A 14,466-nucleotide genomic window follows, 5' to 3' on the forward strand; every position below is an offset into this window, starting at 1 on the left:
TGGAATGCTGTAAATTAGATGTCCAGGATCTCATGAATCAATGGAATAGAGAGTTCAGATCAGTTCAGTTAAATCCATGGAAAGTTGCTTTAGCATCTACATGTAGTGCTTCTGTAAAATGGTGAATGTTTAAACAGAAACTGATGTTTTGGGTGTCCTGGACTCCACAGTGTCTTTACAAGAATTTCAGATACAGGCAATGTAATGATGAATGTGCCTCTTTGAGGCATATGGTACAGGCATGTGCTATGATGTCTTCTTGCTGGCTAGAAATTATGGTTGGTATTAACTTTGTTTTGGGGGAAATCCTTCGTATTTACAGTTCATGTTCCCTTAAATTAATGGATGGACAAAACTGAGGATTTTATAAGCCTTGATGGTGTAAAGGGACTTGTATTACAGGGCTGGAAGGACAAACACCCACCATCAGTGGTCAGAAGATCTAAGTCTGAGTGCATTACATATAATCATCAATCTTGTTTACATACCTGCTTAGACACAAGGGCTGCTTATATTAATCTTTACATAAATTAGAATAGATGGAATACTGTATTCCCATTGCTAAAGTCAGCTTGCACTGTTTTTACCCTTTTACCTTTTTGTTATATTTGCATATAACAATTCTAAAAATTTTTTTAAAGTGTTGAGCGTCTCTAGTTCAGTTTTTACAGCATAAAAATAATATTTTCCTTTTAAGTAAAACTGTACACACACACACTCTCTCTATTCAATTTCTAGATTAAGATTTTGTAGGCCGCCAAGAGACAGACACAATTGCCAACTGCTCATCCCTCCTCTACTAGGACTTCTCATTACGAAAGGATTTAGACCCTGGTCAAGCACACAGTGCTCAGACTGCCTGAATATTCTGTTTAGAAAATAAAGAAAAGTGAAGGAAAGTTTATTTTACTAGTGTTGGAGCTTCCCAGACCTGCCGCTCAGCCAAGGATCTCATGTACCAATGAGTACATGATTACCAACAGGGGTGGTGCACATGTTTATTTCATGTACAGTGGACCCTCTGGATACGGATTTAATTCATTCCGGGGGTCAATGTGCGCCCCGAAAAATCCGTAACTAGAGGCGCCGCTTCTGCGCATGCGCACGGTGTGAGAGCGCTTCTGCGCAAGCGGCGAAACCCAGAAAAATACTTCCGGGTTTGCCGCTTTCGCAACCCAAAGATTACGTATCCAGAGAAGTACATAACCCAAGGGACCACTGTACAAAATGGCATCCAATATCCTTGTCATTGAGCAGCTCTGCTGATTACAGCCAGATTCAACACACCAGCCATACTCTCAACTGGCAAGTCATAGTTATTCCAAAAATATGGAAAACAAAAAGACACATAGCTCTAAAACATGGTGTTCTTGTACTCTAAGGAAACTAAGACCATGATTTGGGTTCTAAACTATAGCTTGGCATTATATCTAAATTCAGCCTGTGTTAAAAGCACTTCTTTCCAAAGATTTTGACACAGAGTTCTGCACATTCTCAGATAGGGATCTGTCCTATACCCCAACCTCCAAAGCTGCAATGCATTCAGTGATGAAAGCAAAACAGCTGGATGCAATGCTGTCATCCACATCATCCCGAGGGCCATACAAACCACTGATCCTGAACATCAGAGCAACAGTTGCATGGCACAAGGTGGACTTTGACTGGCATGTAGGGTCATCCAGTTCACACCCTAGTGATGGGGGGGGGAATTTACCCACTTCAATCTTAATTCAAAGTACAGAGCATTCATCCAGCAGCCTAGAGACCTGTGGCTTTTCTTTATACTGATGTGATTTCTACCACAGTAAATCATAAACTATTAAGTTTGTGCTGATAACCAAGATCATGTTTGTGTCTCCTTTTAAACATCAGGTCAGGAATATATATAGTCTAAGAGTCTCCAGTTCCTTGGCCTGAGGACAATAAGATTAACATACCACCACCACCCCAGGGCTGATATTGTACAAATGTTTAACTCTTCCCATTGCTGTTCCTTCAGTAGTACCAAGAAATTGCTAATGGGTTTTTAAATTTAATATTTAAGTCTGCACTACCACCCTATCTGCATATCTGAATTTGTTTTAGTCATTAGGTTAGTGTTATGTACTGAGCTGAATCCTAGAACAATAGGATTCAGAATCAGCAGTCTGATTGGTCCGCAGGAGCTACCCAATCCAACTCCAGGTGGTAGTGAATCCGCAACCTGATTGGCCTGCAGGAGCAGCCAATCAGGCGGCTGGCAGAAGTCAATCCACAACCTGATTGGCCCACAGGTGTAGCCCTGAAGTAGCCAATCACGCAAGGCCCATTGTGTAAATAATGTATATAAGCAGATGGTTTTGGGAAAAGAGCCATTCTTCTCTTCTTCTCCTTGATGACTATGAGCTGAATAAAGAGCTTGAAATTCACTCGACTCCCAGTATATTTCAGTTAGCATTCCCAAGCTCTGTGCCAGAAGACAACTGCTGAGCAGGGCTGGGCCACCCATGGGACAGGGTGAGGCAGCTGCCTTGGGCGGCAAAAACCCAATTAGGAGTGCCCCCAGGGGCATCCCACCACCAGCAGCAAGATCTCTCCAGAAGCTGCCATTGTTGCTGCCACTTTGTGGGCGCTGCCATGCAACCCAGGTAAAGGACACTGCAATGGCATGGCAAAACAGGTCGTGGTGCCCCTGCTGCTCAGTGTAATATGGGAAATAAATGATTAATGGCTCATGTACTCTCAAGACACCCTCTCAGAAAGGAGGCTACCTGGTCTTGGTGGGCACTTTAGGGCAGAGGAAGCCAGTGTGGCACCGTTCAAATATTGTGGACTACAACTCTCATTATCCTTGACCATTTATCTATATCGGCTGGAGCAAATGGGAATTGTGGTGCAAAACATCTGGAGGTGACCGTTGGCTCCCCCCACTTTAGGATCACAGTAGTCACTCAAGATGTTGTTTATTTCTCAATGCACATGAAGCAGTTGGTACAGAGATTGTCTGAGAATTCAGTAACTCCCACTGTAAACAGAATCACTTGCTCACAGGCGGCATGTCCAGAACAGGGATTCATACAGAAACAAGTGGGGCAAATGCTGTTCTCACTTTTGCACTTGAAAGCATTAGGTTTTAGAGCATGTAAAAGTGAACCATGCACACCAATTTGATTTGAACATATGTGTAGGTTAATTAGGTAAAGGGACCCCTGACCATTAGGTCTAGTCGTGACCGACTCTGGGGTTGCGCGCTCATCTCGCATTATTGGCCGAGGGAGCCGGCATATAGCTTCCAGGTCATGTGGCCAGCATGACAAAGCCGCTTCTGGCAAACCAGAGCAGCACATGGAAACGCCGTTTACCTTCCCGCTGTAGCGGTTCCTATTCATCTACTTGCATTTTGACATGCTTTCGAACTGCTAGGTTGGCAGGAGCTGGGACCAAGCAACAGAAGCTCACCCCATCACAGGGATTCGAACCACCGACCTTCTGGTCAGCAAGCCCTAGGCTCAGTGGTTTAACCACAGCGCCACCTGGGTCCCGTAGGGTAATTAGTAACACTTAAATTGAAAAGGGGAGAACAACTTGCTTAGATGGAAGTGTTTTGTTTTCGATTCCAACTGCATGTGAAGACTTGATATTGAAACAGAGTTCTGGCAACCTTCCTAATCTATAAAAGCAGGCTTGTTTAGGAAGTAATTTATAATATTTTCTTGCTAAGAAGACAGAATAGGGTTTGATTTCAAACAAAAGACTGTCGTTAACTACTGTGTCACCCAAAATGCCAAAATAAATGTCTCTGCTAAAATAGAATGGAGTCTGATGACAAAAAAGCACGCTGGAAGTAATTTAGAACACTCAATTTAAGTGCAAGTTGAGTGCAGGAAATTAAACTGTTCCCAAAACACAAGAATCTGAGTGAATTTATAGCAACTGCATTCAAAATGGACAGAAACATTTACTATGTTTGTGATGCATTTCAAGACTCCAATGATGGGGGAGGGGCGATCATTATGACATCATGTGGTGTAAGGCCGAGGTTTTCAAGCAGTGTGCCATGGCACCCTGAGGTGACTTGAATGAGAAAATGGATTGGACTGCCATTTCCCCAAGGGGCTACTCAAAACAAATGGTAACACATTTACTGAAAGATGTAGTAGTCATTAAAATGATAAATGATAAAAATAAATGAGTAATCAGACACTTTTCCATAACAAAGGAGAAAACTAGGTGTTGAGAGTCTACTTTCATGATGTCACTGGTACAATTGCCATAGCCACCATTAACAATGAGGTCACAGTTACAGCTTATCTTGCTCTAGAAACACACTTTAGAACTATTTCTATCACTCTAATGGGCAGCAGCAAGACCTTGAGGATCAGTGGGAGCAGGTCTCCGCAAACAAGATGCAGGGGACAAGCTATTGTCCTTGTGCCTGCTCCTGTCTCGCTGGCCACCACAGGCCCTTGGTCTGATCCAGAAGGGATTATTACTAGTAACATTATTTATTTATTTATTTATTTCCTTCAAATTTTTCCCCTGACAGGGACTTAAGACAGCTTACAGATAAAAATAAGAGCAGCTAAAAACAGGGGACATAGCTGGAACTCAATAAATAATAATAATACATTTATTTAATATTTAATAATAATAATAATAATAAAGTGATAAACATCAGACATTAAAAGCTTCCCTAAACAGGGCTGCCTGTTCTTGTTCTTTATTTCCTTGACATCTGATGGGAGGGTGTTCCACAGGGCGGGCGCCACTACTGATTCTGGCACCTCTCAGGTGGGCACAATTACAATTATAAGAGAACAAGGTGAGTTCATGGTGAGTTCCGGCACCTCATTTTCTAGAAAAATAGCTTTGGGTTTACCCATGTGTATTTGGCCCATTGTTGTTGCAGAACCACAGTGTTTTATGCTAATTCTGTTCTAGCTTCAGGTATGAATAAGTTCTTCACAGTTTCACCTATTTGCATTCTCCTGCTGCAAGCTGCTGGGTCAATGTAGATTCAGCAGCTAATACTGTACTGTTTTAAGCAATTTATCAAAGGAGTTGCTTTACTTCCTGACTCTTGATTAACAAAAGCATAAAAATGCATTCCATCGTGTATATTTTTAGTCTTTGGGATATCACAAGACTCTTATGCTCAATTAAACCTCAAACAATGAAGGCAGGTGGTTTGAGGAAGTATGAATTAAACACAAACTTGCACCTCCCTCTTCCCCCAGCCCACTCTTTGCTTCTTGTCCATTTCTGTCCAGAACGAATTGTGATGTCCCACTCAAATAACTATGGCTGGTGGTTCAGGGTTTGGAATGGTTTCTGATTCTGGTTTACAAGACAAGCATTAACCATAGGGTGCCAACAAGGACATCACAATAAACGTTGGTTATAGGAAATAAGGGATGAAGCTTTGCAGAAGAGGACAGAGCACTGCAAGTTTGGTTTGGGGCAGCGTTGGCCAACCTGTTGCCCTCCAGATACTGTATAGCATGACTGCCATTAGCCCCAGCCAGTATAGGAAGGCTGACCAGTCTTAAAGATTGGGGGGGCAAGTCCATCTAGTCCAAGGGTCAGCAACCTTTTTCAGCCATGGGTCCACTGTCCCTCAGACCATGTGGTGGGCCGGACTATATTTTTTTAAAAAAAATATGAACCAATTCCTATGCCCCACAAATAACCCAGAGATGCATTTTAAATTAAAGCACACATTATAAAGGTAAAGGGACCCCTGACCATTAGGTCCAGTTGTGACCAACTCTGGGGTCGCATTATTGGCCGAGGGAGCCGGCGTATAGCTTCCAGGTCATGTGGCCAGCATGACAAAGCCGCTTCTGGCAAACCAGAACAGCACATGGAAACGCCGTTTACCTTCCCGCTGTAGCGGTTCCTATTTATCTACTTGCATTTTGACGTGCTTTTGAACTGCTAGGTTGGCAGGAGCTGGGACCAAGCAACTGGAGCTCACCCCGTCACAGGGATTCGAACCGCCGACCTTCTGATCAGCAAGCCCTAGGCTCAGTGGTTTAACCACAGCGCCACCTATACTCATGTAAAAACACACTGATTCCCTGTTCACTTGAGAACAACAGCATTCCTTCACCTCCTGCATTTTGAAGCAACTCGTATTCAGAGGCATACTGCTTCTAGTACGAATTTAGTAAAAAAGCAAGGAAGGGGAGGAGAACATGAAAGAGGTGTATAAATTTATGCATGGTGTGTAAAAAGTGGATAAAGAAAATGTTTTCTCCTTTTAGGGCCATCCAACAAATCTGATAAATGAAAGAAAGTACATTCTTCACACAGCACATAGCTAAACTATGGAATCGGTAACTGAGAGTTAGTGATGGCCACAGACTGGGTGGCTTCAAAAGATTAGACAAATTCATGGAGTATATGGTGATCAATGGCTATGTGCTACCCACAACCATATTTTCTGAGCATATCTAATAAATTAATGGCATCAAGCAGAGTTCTTACAATAGTAACATGGTGCAGACTTGTCAACTCAGAACACGCCTGAAGCACATCAGCAAAATTTTAATGATAACCCAGACTTCTTTGAATGATAAAGTAACTCATATAATTTTATTCCTCAGCTTTAAGGGTGTGGTGAATCATTATGAAATACTATCTGCCATTATGAAAGCTGCTGTTGCACTCGTCTTCCTTGTGTGCTTCCCATCTGGTTAGCCATTGTGAGAAAAAAGTTGCTAGATTTGACAGAGCTTTATTATGTTATTTATTAAATTTGTATACTGCCCTCTACCCACAAGTATAGGCCTATGTGCTCTTCGTGTGCTCTTAAAGGCAGCTTATATGTGGAGGGTGGTCCTGTATTCTGCAGAAGTTCTAGAGACAGGTGTACTTTATGCACAGAGATGTAATGCAGACTACGCAGAGTACATAGGTGATTTTCATCTTCCTCATTAACTGCCACTTTGGACTCCATTGGGAGGTGGGGTGGGAAATAAATAAAGGGAATTATTTCCCGAACAAGCATACACGCTACCTGATCATTATACTCTCTAGGATTTCAAACAGAACCATTCCAAGCCCTCTCTGGAAGTCACGCGATGGAATCTGGGATCTTCTCACATGAGCTTCTGAATGCCCACATCAGGCTATCCCCCAATGAGTCAGGGAGGGGGTCCTTGCAGGTAGTTTGCTACTACTAGCATAAAAAACCAAAATGGGTATTTATGGAAGCTATTGTTGCATTTATATCCCACTATTGCTTGCCCCCCATTTCCTTTTATCCTCACAACAACCCTGCTAAGAGACAGCAACTTGTGCAAGGTCACCCAGTGAGCTTCCTGGCTGGGATTTTAAATCCTTCACAAAATTGAATAAATGCTGCAGTTATTATGATATATTATGTCTGAAGACCTCAAGGACTGACCCATCTGAGGCCCTTCTTCATGTGCCCACTCCATGAGGTCTAGAGCAGGCATAGGCAACCTTGGCTCTCCAGATGTTTTGGAACTACAACTCCCATGATCCCTGACCACTGGCCCTGTTAGCTAGGGATCATGGGAGTTGTAGTTCCAAAACATCTGGCGAGCCAATGTTGCCTATGCCTAGAGGAAAGCAACACAAAAGAGGGCCTTTTCTGTTGTGGTTCCCTGTTTCTGGAATGCTCTCCCCAAGGAGTCTTGCCTTATGCTTTCATTACATATATTTGGCACCAGGTGAAAACAATTTTCTTTTCCCAGGCCTTTGGCTAATTAAGCCATCTATGGCCTTTTAAACTTGGGGGGGGGGGTGTTGTTTTATTTGTCATTATGGGATGCATTTTTGTGTTTTTATATTGCAAACTGCCCTATGATCCTCAGATGAAGAGCAGTATATAAATTTAAGAAACAAATATAATGTTAATGAGTACCCATAACAAATGAATATGCTGCTCACTTTTTAACACTTTAAATCTTGATTTATGCAAAGCATGTGCATCTGAACAGAACTTCTATAAAGCTTAAATCACTTCTGACCCCCATTCATCGGAAGTAAGCATTACCAGACAAAGATCTGCTGAAGAAAGACCTATAGACTGTAGCATAGCTCATGTACAACTCTCGTCACCTTTAAAAGTTATGTAGGACACAGAAATTATACAGGGTAAATCTTTTCTAGTGTGGAACTGCAGTTATTGGGAAAGCTTCACCTGTTGGCATTCTGCCTAGTAGAAATTATATTGCATGTGTAATACAATATACAGTAATAGATTTGCATTATGCAGATTCTGGTTGTTTTTTGCTTAGGAGTGCAGCAGAGGCCCAATCCACGTGCAACAAACTGGTTTCAGAAAGTCTTGCTGGTGCTCCTGGTTAGAAATAAATACTGATGGGGGTGGGTACTTTATAATATATACTTTAGCATCTGGATTGCTTCTGTAAATGAACATTTTTGCAGGGTGCGGGAAGAAAGATTCTGCCAATTAGAGATACCACTTAAAAGGTTTTGTAAAATATTGAGTGGTTTATCTATGCATTTAAATAAATACATAAACTCAAGTGTGAGCTGACTGTTGTTTTCAAAAAGGCTATACAGTATAACATGTGAAAACCTGTGAAGGCAACTTTGATTACATTACTAAAAGAGTGACCAAAAAGAATCTTTCCAGGGCAGACACCATACACCAAGTAACCAGGGACACAAATCTTTCGGTACGAATCTATAAAAGCAGCTTCCACGTCTCTTGTTTCATTACCTTCATCTTGCTTGTGTACTTTAAACACCACTTTTGTTTAGTGCTTAAGAGAGAAAACTACCCGGCCGTTTGGATATTTGAGAGCAGCAGGACAAATTACTTCACCGCTGTCACATATGATATGCCCTTGTTGTTTACTCAAAAGTAAGCCTGGGAGTGGAGTCGCCTCCCCGAAAAGCAAAATCCCCCGCGAGGGTCTTGTTCCTTAACTGGATCGCAGCAGGCAAAACTTCCACGCGCGCCGAACACGCCGAGTCCCCGCGAGGCGCCCGCTCAGGCAAAATCCCCCGCTCAGGCAACTAGGGGGCAAAAAGCACCGAAGGGAGCGGCGAAAAGGGAGAGTGACGAAGCTAAGAAGCACCTGAGCACTGAAGCAGCCAGCCCGCCCTTTGGTGTCAGACGCGGAGCGACAAGTTTGCAACCCGCCCACCCGCCGCCTGTGGAGCCGGCGGAGAAAGTTGGTCCGCCTGCAGCTGCGCCCGGGAGGGTCTCCCCGCTTCTTCCCACGAGAGAAGCCAAGGGCCGGTCGGGGCTTCTGGAGAGCGGAGCGCGGCAGCCGCCGGGCGCAGCAGGCAGGCGAGGCTGGGGGTCCCGAGCGCACCCGCCGTGGGCGAGACTCGGCACGGCTTCCTCGCCTCCCGCCCAAACGCGAGCCGCAGACTCGGGTTACCTCCCAGCCGGGCGAGCTCCGTCCGGCGCAGCCCCTCCGGGCTCTCCCCGCCGCCGTAGCCGTACGCAGCTCCCCGGGGGAGCCCGCTCTGGAAAGCGCGGAAGGACAGCCGCTCTGCCCAGCGCTCCAGAGCCATCGCGCGCCGAGAGAGGCGGCCGGCCGGCAGGCAGCGGGGCCTCTGGGAAAGGCAAGACGCAGCCGAGCCCGCCCCGCGCCAACCAGGAAGGGCGCTCGCTCGCTCGGCTTCTAGGCGAGGCGGGCACCCCGGGGCGGCCCTGGCTCCTCCCGCCGCCGATTCCCACGGGCAGAGCGCCGCCGCGACGCCTGTAGCCCCGCTGGCTCCGCGCGAGAGACTGCTGCCTCCGACGGGGACCGGGCGCGCCTTCCAGGACGGTGTCCCGGGATAGTGGGGCGGGGAGAGCCGCGTCCACCCCCTTGACCTCTCTCGCGAGGGTGGGGGGAGATGGGACCTAAAACTCTGATTCAACTCCCAGCCGATAGCGTGTAACTTGATGAACTGCAATTTCATACTGCAGTTACTGTACTCTGAAGTTTATTTGTTCATGGATGGGTACTTTAAGGTCAGCTAATGATTGGTTGGGAGGTTGTTTCCTTGTGGTTTTTTGAACACCACAATTGTAGTTCTCAGTAATAATAATTGTAATAATAATAATTGTAGTTCTCCATTATTATTATTTGATTGATTGAATTTATATACTGTACCGTCCCATATCCACAGGTCTCAGGGCAGTTCACAGAATAAAATCAAAATATAAAACCACAAAATGCATTAAATAAAAGCAGCAGCAACCCAATAACTAACACACACACACACAAACACACACACACAGAAACCCCACCCCCACCCCACATTTTAAAAGAGCAAAGGATGTCAATCCAATCAACCAAAGGTCTGGTTAAAAAGGAACATTTTTGCCTGGCGCCTAAAGGTGCCAGACAAACTAATAGTGTAGTTGTGTCACAGACAGGTTGGATGCAGAGGAATGGTGGGATCAGTGTCGAACGGTGCCACTTGGCTGCCTGGGGCAGCGCTCCCTGGGGGCGGGGTGTCACTCCACAGCGCTCGTGATGTCACGACGCGTGTGCCAGGACGAGCCAGGACGGACTGTGCATGTCCGCACATGCACAGTCCGTCCAGGTTAGCACTGCTGCTCTGCTCAGCCGGCACGCTCAGCTGGCAGCAGTGCTTGGCTGGCGGCAGGGCTCTGCTTCTTCCTGCTTGGGCGGAGGAGGTGAGGGGCGGGCCAGGGGCCGGGGATGCTGCCCCCGCGTGCTGCTCCCACCAGAGAGGAGCTAGGGGCGGCCTGCCCCCTTCGCCCCTCCCTTGCTATGCGCCTGGGTGGGAGGGGAACCCCCAAGGGATTCCCTACTGAGGGGTACAGAAGCAGTGATCTGTGGGTCTGACAAGATGTCTCGAGAGGTGTGCTGTCTCCCCGGGGCCAAGATCAAAGATGTAACAGAATGGCTGCAAGGAATCATAAAACCCACTGAAAAAATACCCCTTCCTCTTGGTCCACGTGGGAACCAATGACACTGCAAGCCATAGCCTCCAGAAGATCAAAAGTGATTATGAGGCTCTGGGCAGGAAGTTGAAGCAATTAAATGCACAAATTGTCATCTCATATGTCCTCCCAGTTGAACAACATGGCCCAGGGAGAGAGGGAAAAATAGGGGAATTGAACAACTGGCTTCGCAAATGGTGCAAATGGGAACGGTTTGGATTCTTAGATCATGGTCTGCAGTTTCTTGAAGACGGACTTCTGGCAAGTGATGGGCTGCACCTCACAAAGGTTGGGAGGAATGTTTTTGCCTTGAAACTCAAAAACCTCATCTATGATTGGTGGTAGGATGATGATGAGTGATCAGAGGGAGAAAACTGGGAATAGGAGGTGTTGGAAGCTGAAGAAGTTACAGGATCCTTCTTAGCACTAGGCACTAGGAGAGTGATCAGCTACACCAGCAAGATCCCTGTAGGTTCATCTGCAAGAAAGGGGAGAGGATATCCATAAATCCTACTCTTTTCTGAACCATACCAAGGTTGAAGATTCTTATAATTATCCTTTGGACTGAGAAATGCAGCTTTGGAGGTGCCTAGTGCGGGGACTTCCAGATGAGCAGCACAGCAGGGGTTAAATTCCTAGAATCATAGAGTTGGAAGAGACCACAAGGGCCATCCAGGCCAACCCCCTGCCAAGCAGGAAACACCATCAAAGCATTCCTGACAGATGGCTGTCAAGCCTCCACTTAAAGACCTCCAAAGAAGGAGACTCCACCACACTCCTTGGCAGCAAATTCCACTGCCGAACAGCTCTTACTGTCAGGAAGTTTTTCCTAATGTTTAGGTGGAATCTTCTTTCTTGTAGCTTGAATGCATTGCGCCGTGTCTGCTTCTCCTGCATTTCCACCTGTGCAACACACCCCAGGCAGCAGCTACACAGGAACAGCTTCTCTCCCATTCCTTCCTCATGCATTGGGGGTGGGGAAGGAGGAAGCCACACCTGTTGAATACTTTCACTCAGCAGTTGTTAATATTTCTCTCTCTTTCTCAGACAGATACAGAATATTATGTTAGCTCAACCAACATACCATTGCAGTTGCAGGGGTGTGTGTTCTCTTAGAGTTTTATTGCTTTATTGAGGTTTCAGTATTGTCATTTCCGAAGATCTGTGTCCATCTATTATTTTGTTCAGAGACTAATGCTGTATACTAAAACCTGTCCCACCCCCATTTGAGAATTTATTTATTAGTTTGGCAGGTGCTGGGTTGAGTTTACCTATCATTGCTAGGTGGACAAGGGCAGCATGTATTTAAACATTACTCTGGGATTCTGCAGCCTGCACGCACCTTGTAATGTCTTCCTCTGAACTTTAATTGAACATGTGGAAAGCCAGGGAATGCTAGCTGTCAAGCAACTGAGACTGGTGCGCTTGCTGGTTGTGTGTGTGTGTGTGTGTGTGTTTGTAAGAGAGAGAGAGAGAGAGAGAGAGAGAGAGAGATCATTTCTTTAAAACAGAAAACACTTCGTTTTGAAAAGTAATGATGATGAGCAATTGTCAGGCAAATAGGAGGGGCAAGTATTGGGAACCTTTTGTAATATGGATGGCACCCTGTGCAAGGCCAAAATTTGGTGCCCCCAAATGGATCTTCTCATTTATAGATCTTCTTAATTTTGCATCCCCTCAGCTTGGTGCCCTTTGGAGGGGGGGGGGGGGGACGACGACTGCCTGCACTGTCCTAAATCTGGCACTGCAGAATGTGGAAATCCTCTCTGCCTTCCCATACATACAGGAAAGCCCAGCCAATAAAATCTTTGTGTTTTCAGAAAGTACAGACATGCAGGAAGACTGTAAACGCAGACCACTGACTAAAAGTCTGTATGCTCACAAAATCCCTTGGCCATCTCAAGAACAAGATAAGCTCAATTAAGAACGCTCACCCCATCTATGAGAAATGTATTGACATTTCCCTTTTGTTTGAATTTCTGAATACAATTCATTTTCTCATTGATTGATGAAGAATGGTAAAACACACCGTGCTGTACCTCAAGGGAAGGGATACCTCAAAAGAGGAGTGCTCCATCTCTTCCATGGGCCCATGCGTCACTAAGAGGGTTAAAGAAATAAAGCATTGGTCTGCATTTGGTCTGTTACAAGTATTGCTTTATTTCAGGTATGTTGTTTCCACCATGATAAGTAAGGCCCTTCAGTAGGGTGTCTGGCTTTGGTGCTTAAGTCCAGGACTCTTGTGCCTGCCTGTGGAGAAACGGGGCTGGGTGAAGCCCAGAGAATTGTTCCCTCTCTAGCTCTGCTCAATGGGGCTTAAGGGGAGGGCCATGGCCTTAGGCAGGCACCTCACTTAGAGTCCTAGCTGTTTCAGTCTCTTTCCTGTGCCTCGACCACCTGCGATCTCTCTCCCTCCTCCTCTCCCTCTTGAGGCATTTTCTATCAGTCAGACTTCTCTGCCAGAGGCCCTGCAGCCAAGCTCCTCCCCACCCATTTGGCAGATGAATAAGTGTGCCTTGCCCTGCCCTGCCCCTTCCAGCCCAGCCCAGGTGGTGCCTCCAGGCAGTATCCAGTTATGGTCTCCCCAAGAGTCATTGGCTGGTTGGCGCTGCTGGTGTGGACTGGGAGCTACTAAAAGGATAAGGTGCCAGCAAAAGACCAGGAAGTCCCTGATGGCCCATCACTCTCCAACAAAAGTTTCAGCATAGCACTGGTAGAGTCTTGCCTATCTGTCCTATATGCAGAAGAGCATTGCTAACAGACGAGGGCATATGCATATTTGCAACCAGTGCTTTTTTTTCTGGGGGGACGCAGGGGTATGTGAGGAGTAACAAGTAACAGAAGGGGTTAACTGTGTACTGTGTAGCACCTGACCACTGAGGAAGATATCATGTTACAGAATGTGCTAGAAGTGTTTCTGTGTGTATCAGTTGGTTTCGTTTTTGCCTGGGAGACGGTCGCAAGATGTCTGCGCTCTCACCAGGTTGTTTGTTATTTTCTCTGTAGAATAAACTCCAGTAGTTATTAGAACACTTTGGACTCTGTGTGTTCTTAAGAGGCTTTTTATCCAACGGCTATACAAGCTTCCGCTGTGTGTGAGAAGAAGAAGAACTCTGCTGTGTGTGTTTTACTGCCAGCCCGGGTCTACAGAGCAGAGGCGCTAGAGAAAGCGTGCCGGGCGGTAATTAGTGGCTCCTAATTGAGTCATAAACAACTCAAAGGAGTCCTATATTCGTCACAGGTTATGGGTCACAGGTCATGGATCCACCTGTCACAGGTTCTGGGTGACAGGTTCTGGGAGATAAGAGGTCCTGAACCTAATCAATCACCAAAGCAATAAAAGGTGATTGCAGCTGTAAAAGCTGTGGAGAAAGCCGGTGTAAAGAGCTAGCTGGGAGAAACCTGTTGTTTTGCAGTCGGCAATTAACAGATGCACTCGCTAGCAGAAAGACCCTGGACTAGAGGCTGGGATCCGCAGTCTACCCGGAGGAGCAATGTCAGCTATTCTGAGTGAGTACAGTACAGTGCTGGACACGGAGCCCGGGGGTGGACAAGATGACGGAGCAGCTACAGGA

General features: G+C 45.9%; 1 protein-coding gene and 1 long non-coding RNA gene across 2 annotated transcripts in view; one reads left to right on the forward strand and one right to left on the reverse strand.

Moving 5' to 3' along the window:
• The window catches only part of MOCOS (molybdenum cofactor sulfurase), a 93,571-nt gene extending 83,721 nt beyond the window's left edge, over positions 1-9,850 (reverse strand). Inside the window, exon 1 of the mRNA XM_035135079.3 lies at positions 9,369-9,850. Coding sequence (XP_034990970.2) covers positions 9,369-9,504 — 136 coding nt within the window. The 5' untranslated portion in view covers positions 9,505-9,850. The remainder of the gene's footprint in view (positions 1-9,368) is intronic.
• Positions 9,851-10,602: 752 nt separating this feature from the next.
• On the forward strand, positions 10,603-13,923 carry LOC148683747 (uncharacterized). The gene is made up of 2 exons (XR_015946544.1): positions 10,603-11,991; positions 12,712-13,923. It is a non-coding gene; the product is annotated as an uncharacterized LOC148683747 (long non-coding RNA).
• The last annotated feature ends 543 nt before the right edge of the window (positions 13,924-14,466 follow it).

Source organism: Zootoca vivipara, chromosome 12 (genome assembly GCF_965207765.1).
Source record: "Zootoca vivipara chromosome 12, rZooViv2.hap1.1, whole genome shotgun sequence".
In the NCBI taxonomy this organism is placed as follows: domain Eukaryota; kingdom Metazoa; phylum Chordata; class Lepidosauria; order Squamata; family Lacertidae; genus Zootoca; species Zootoca vivipara.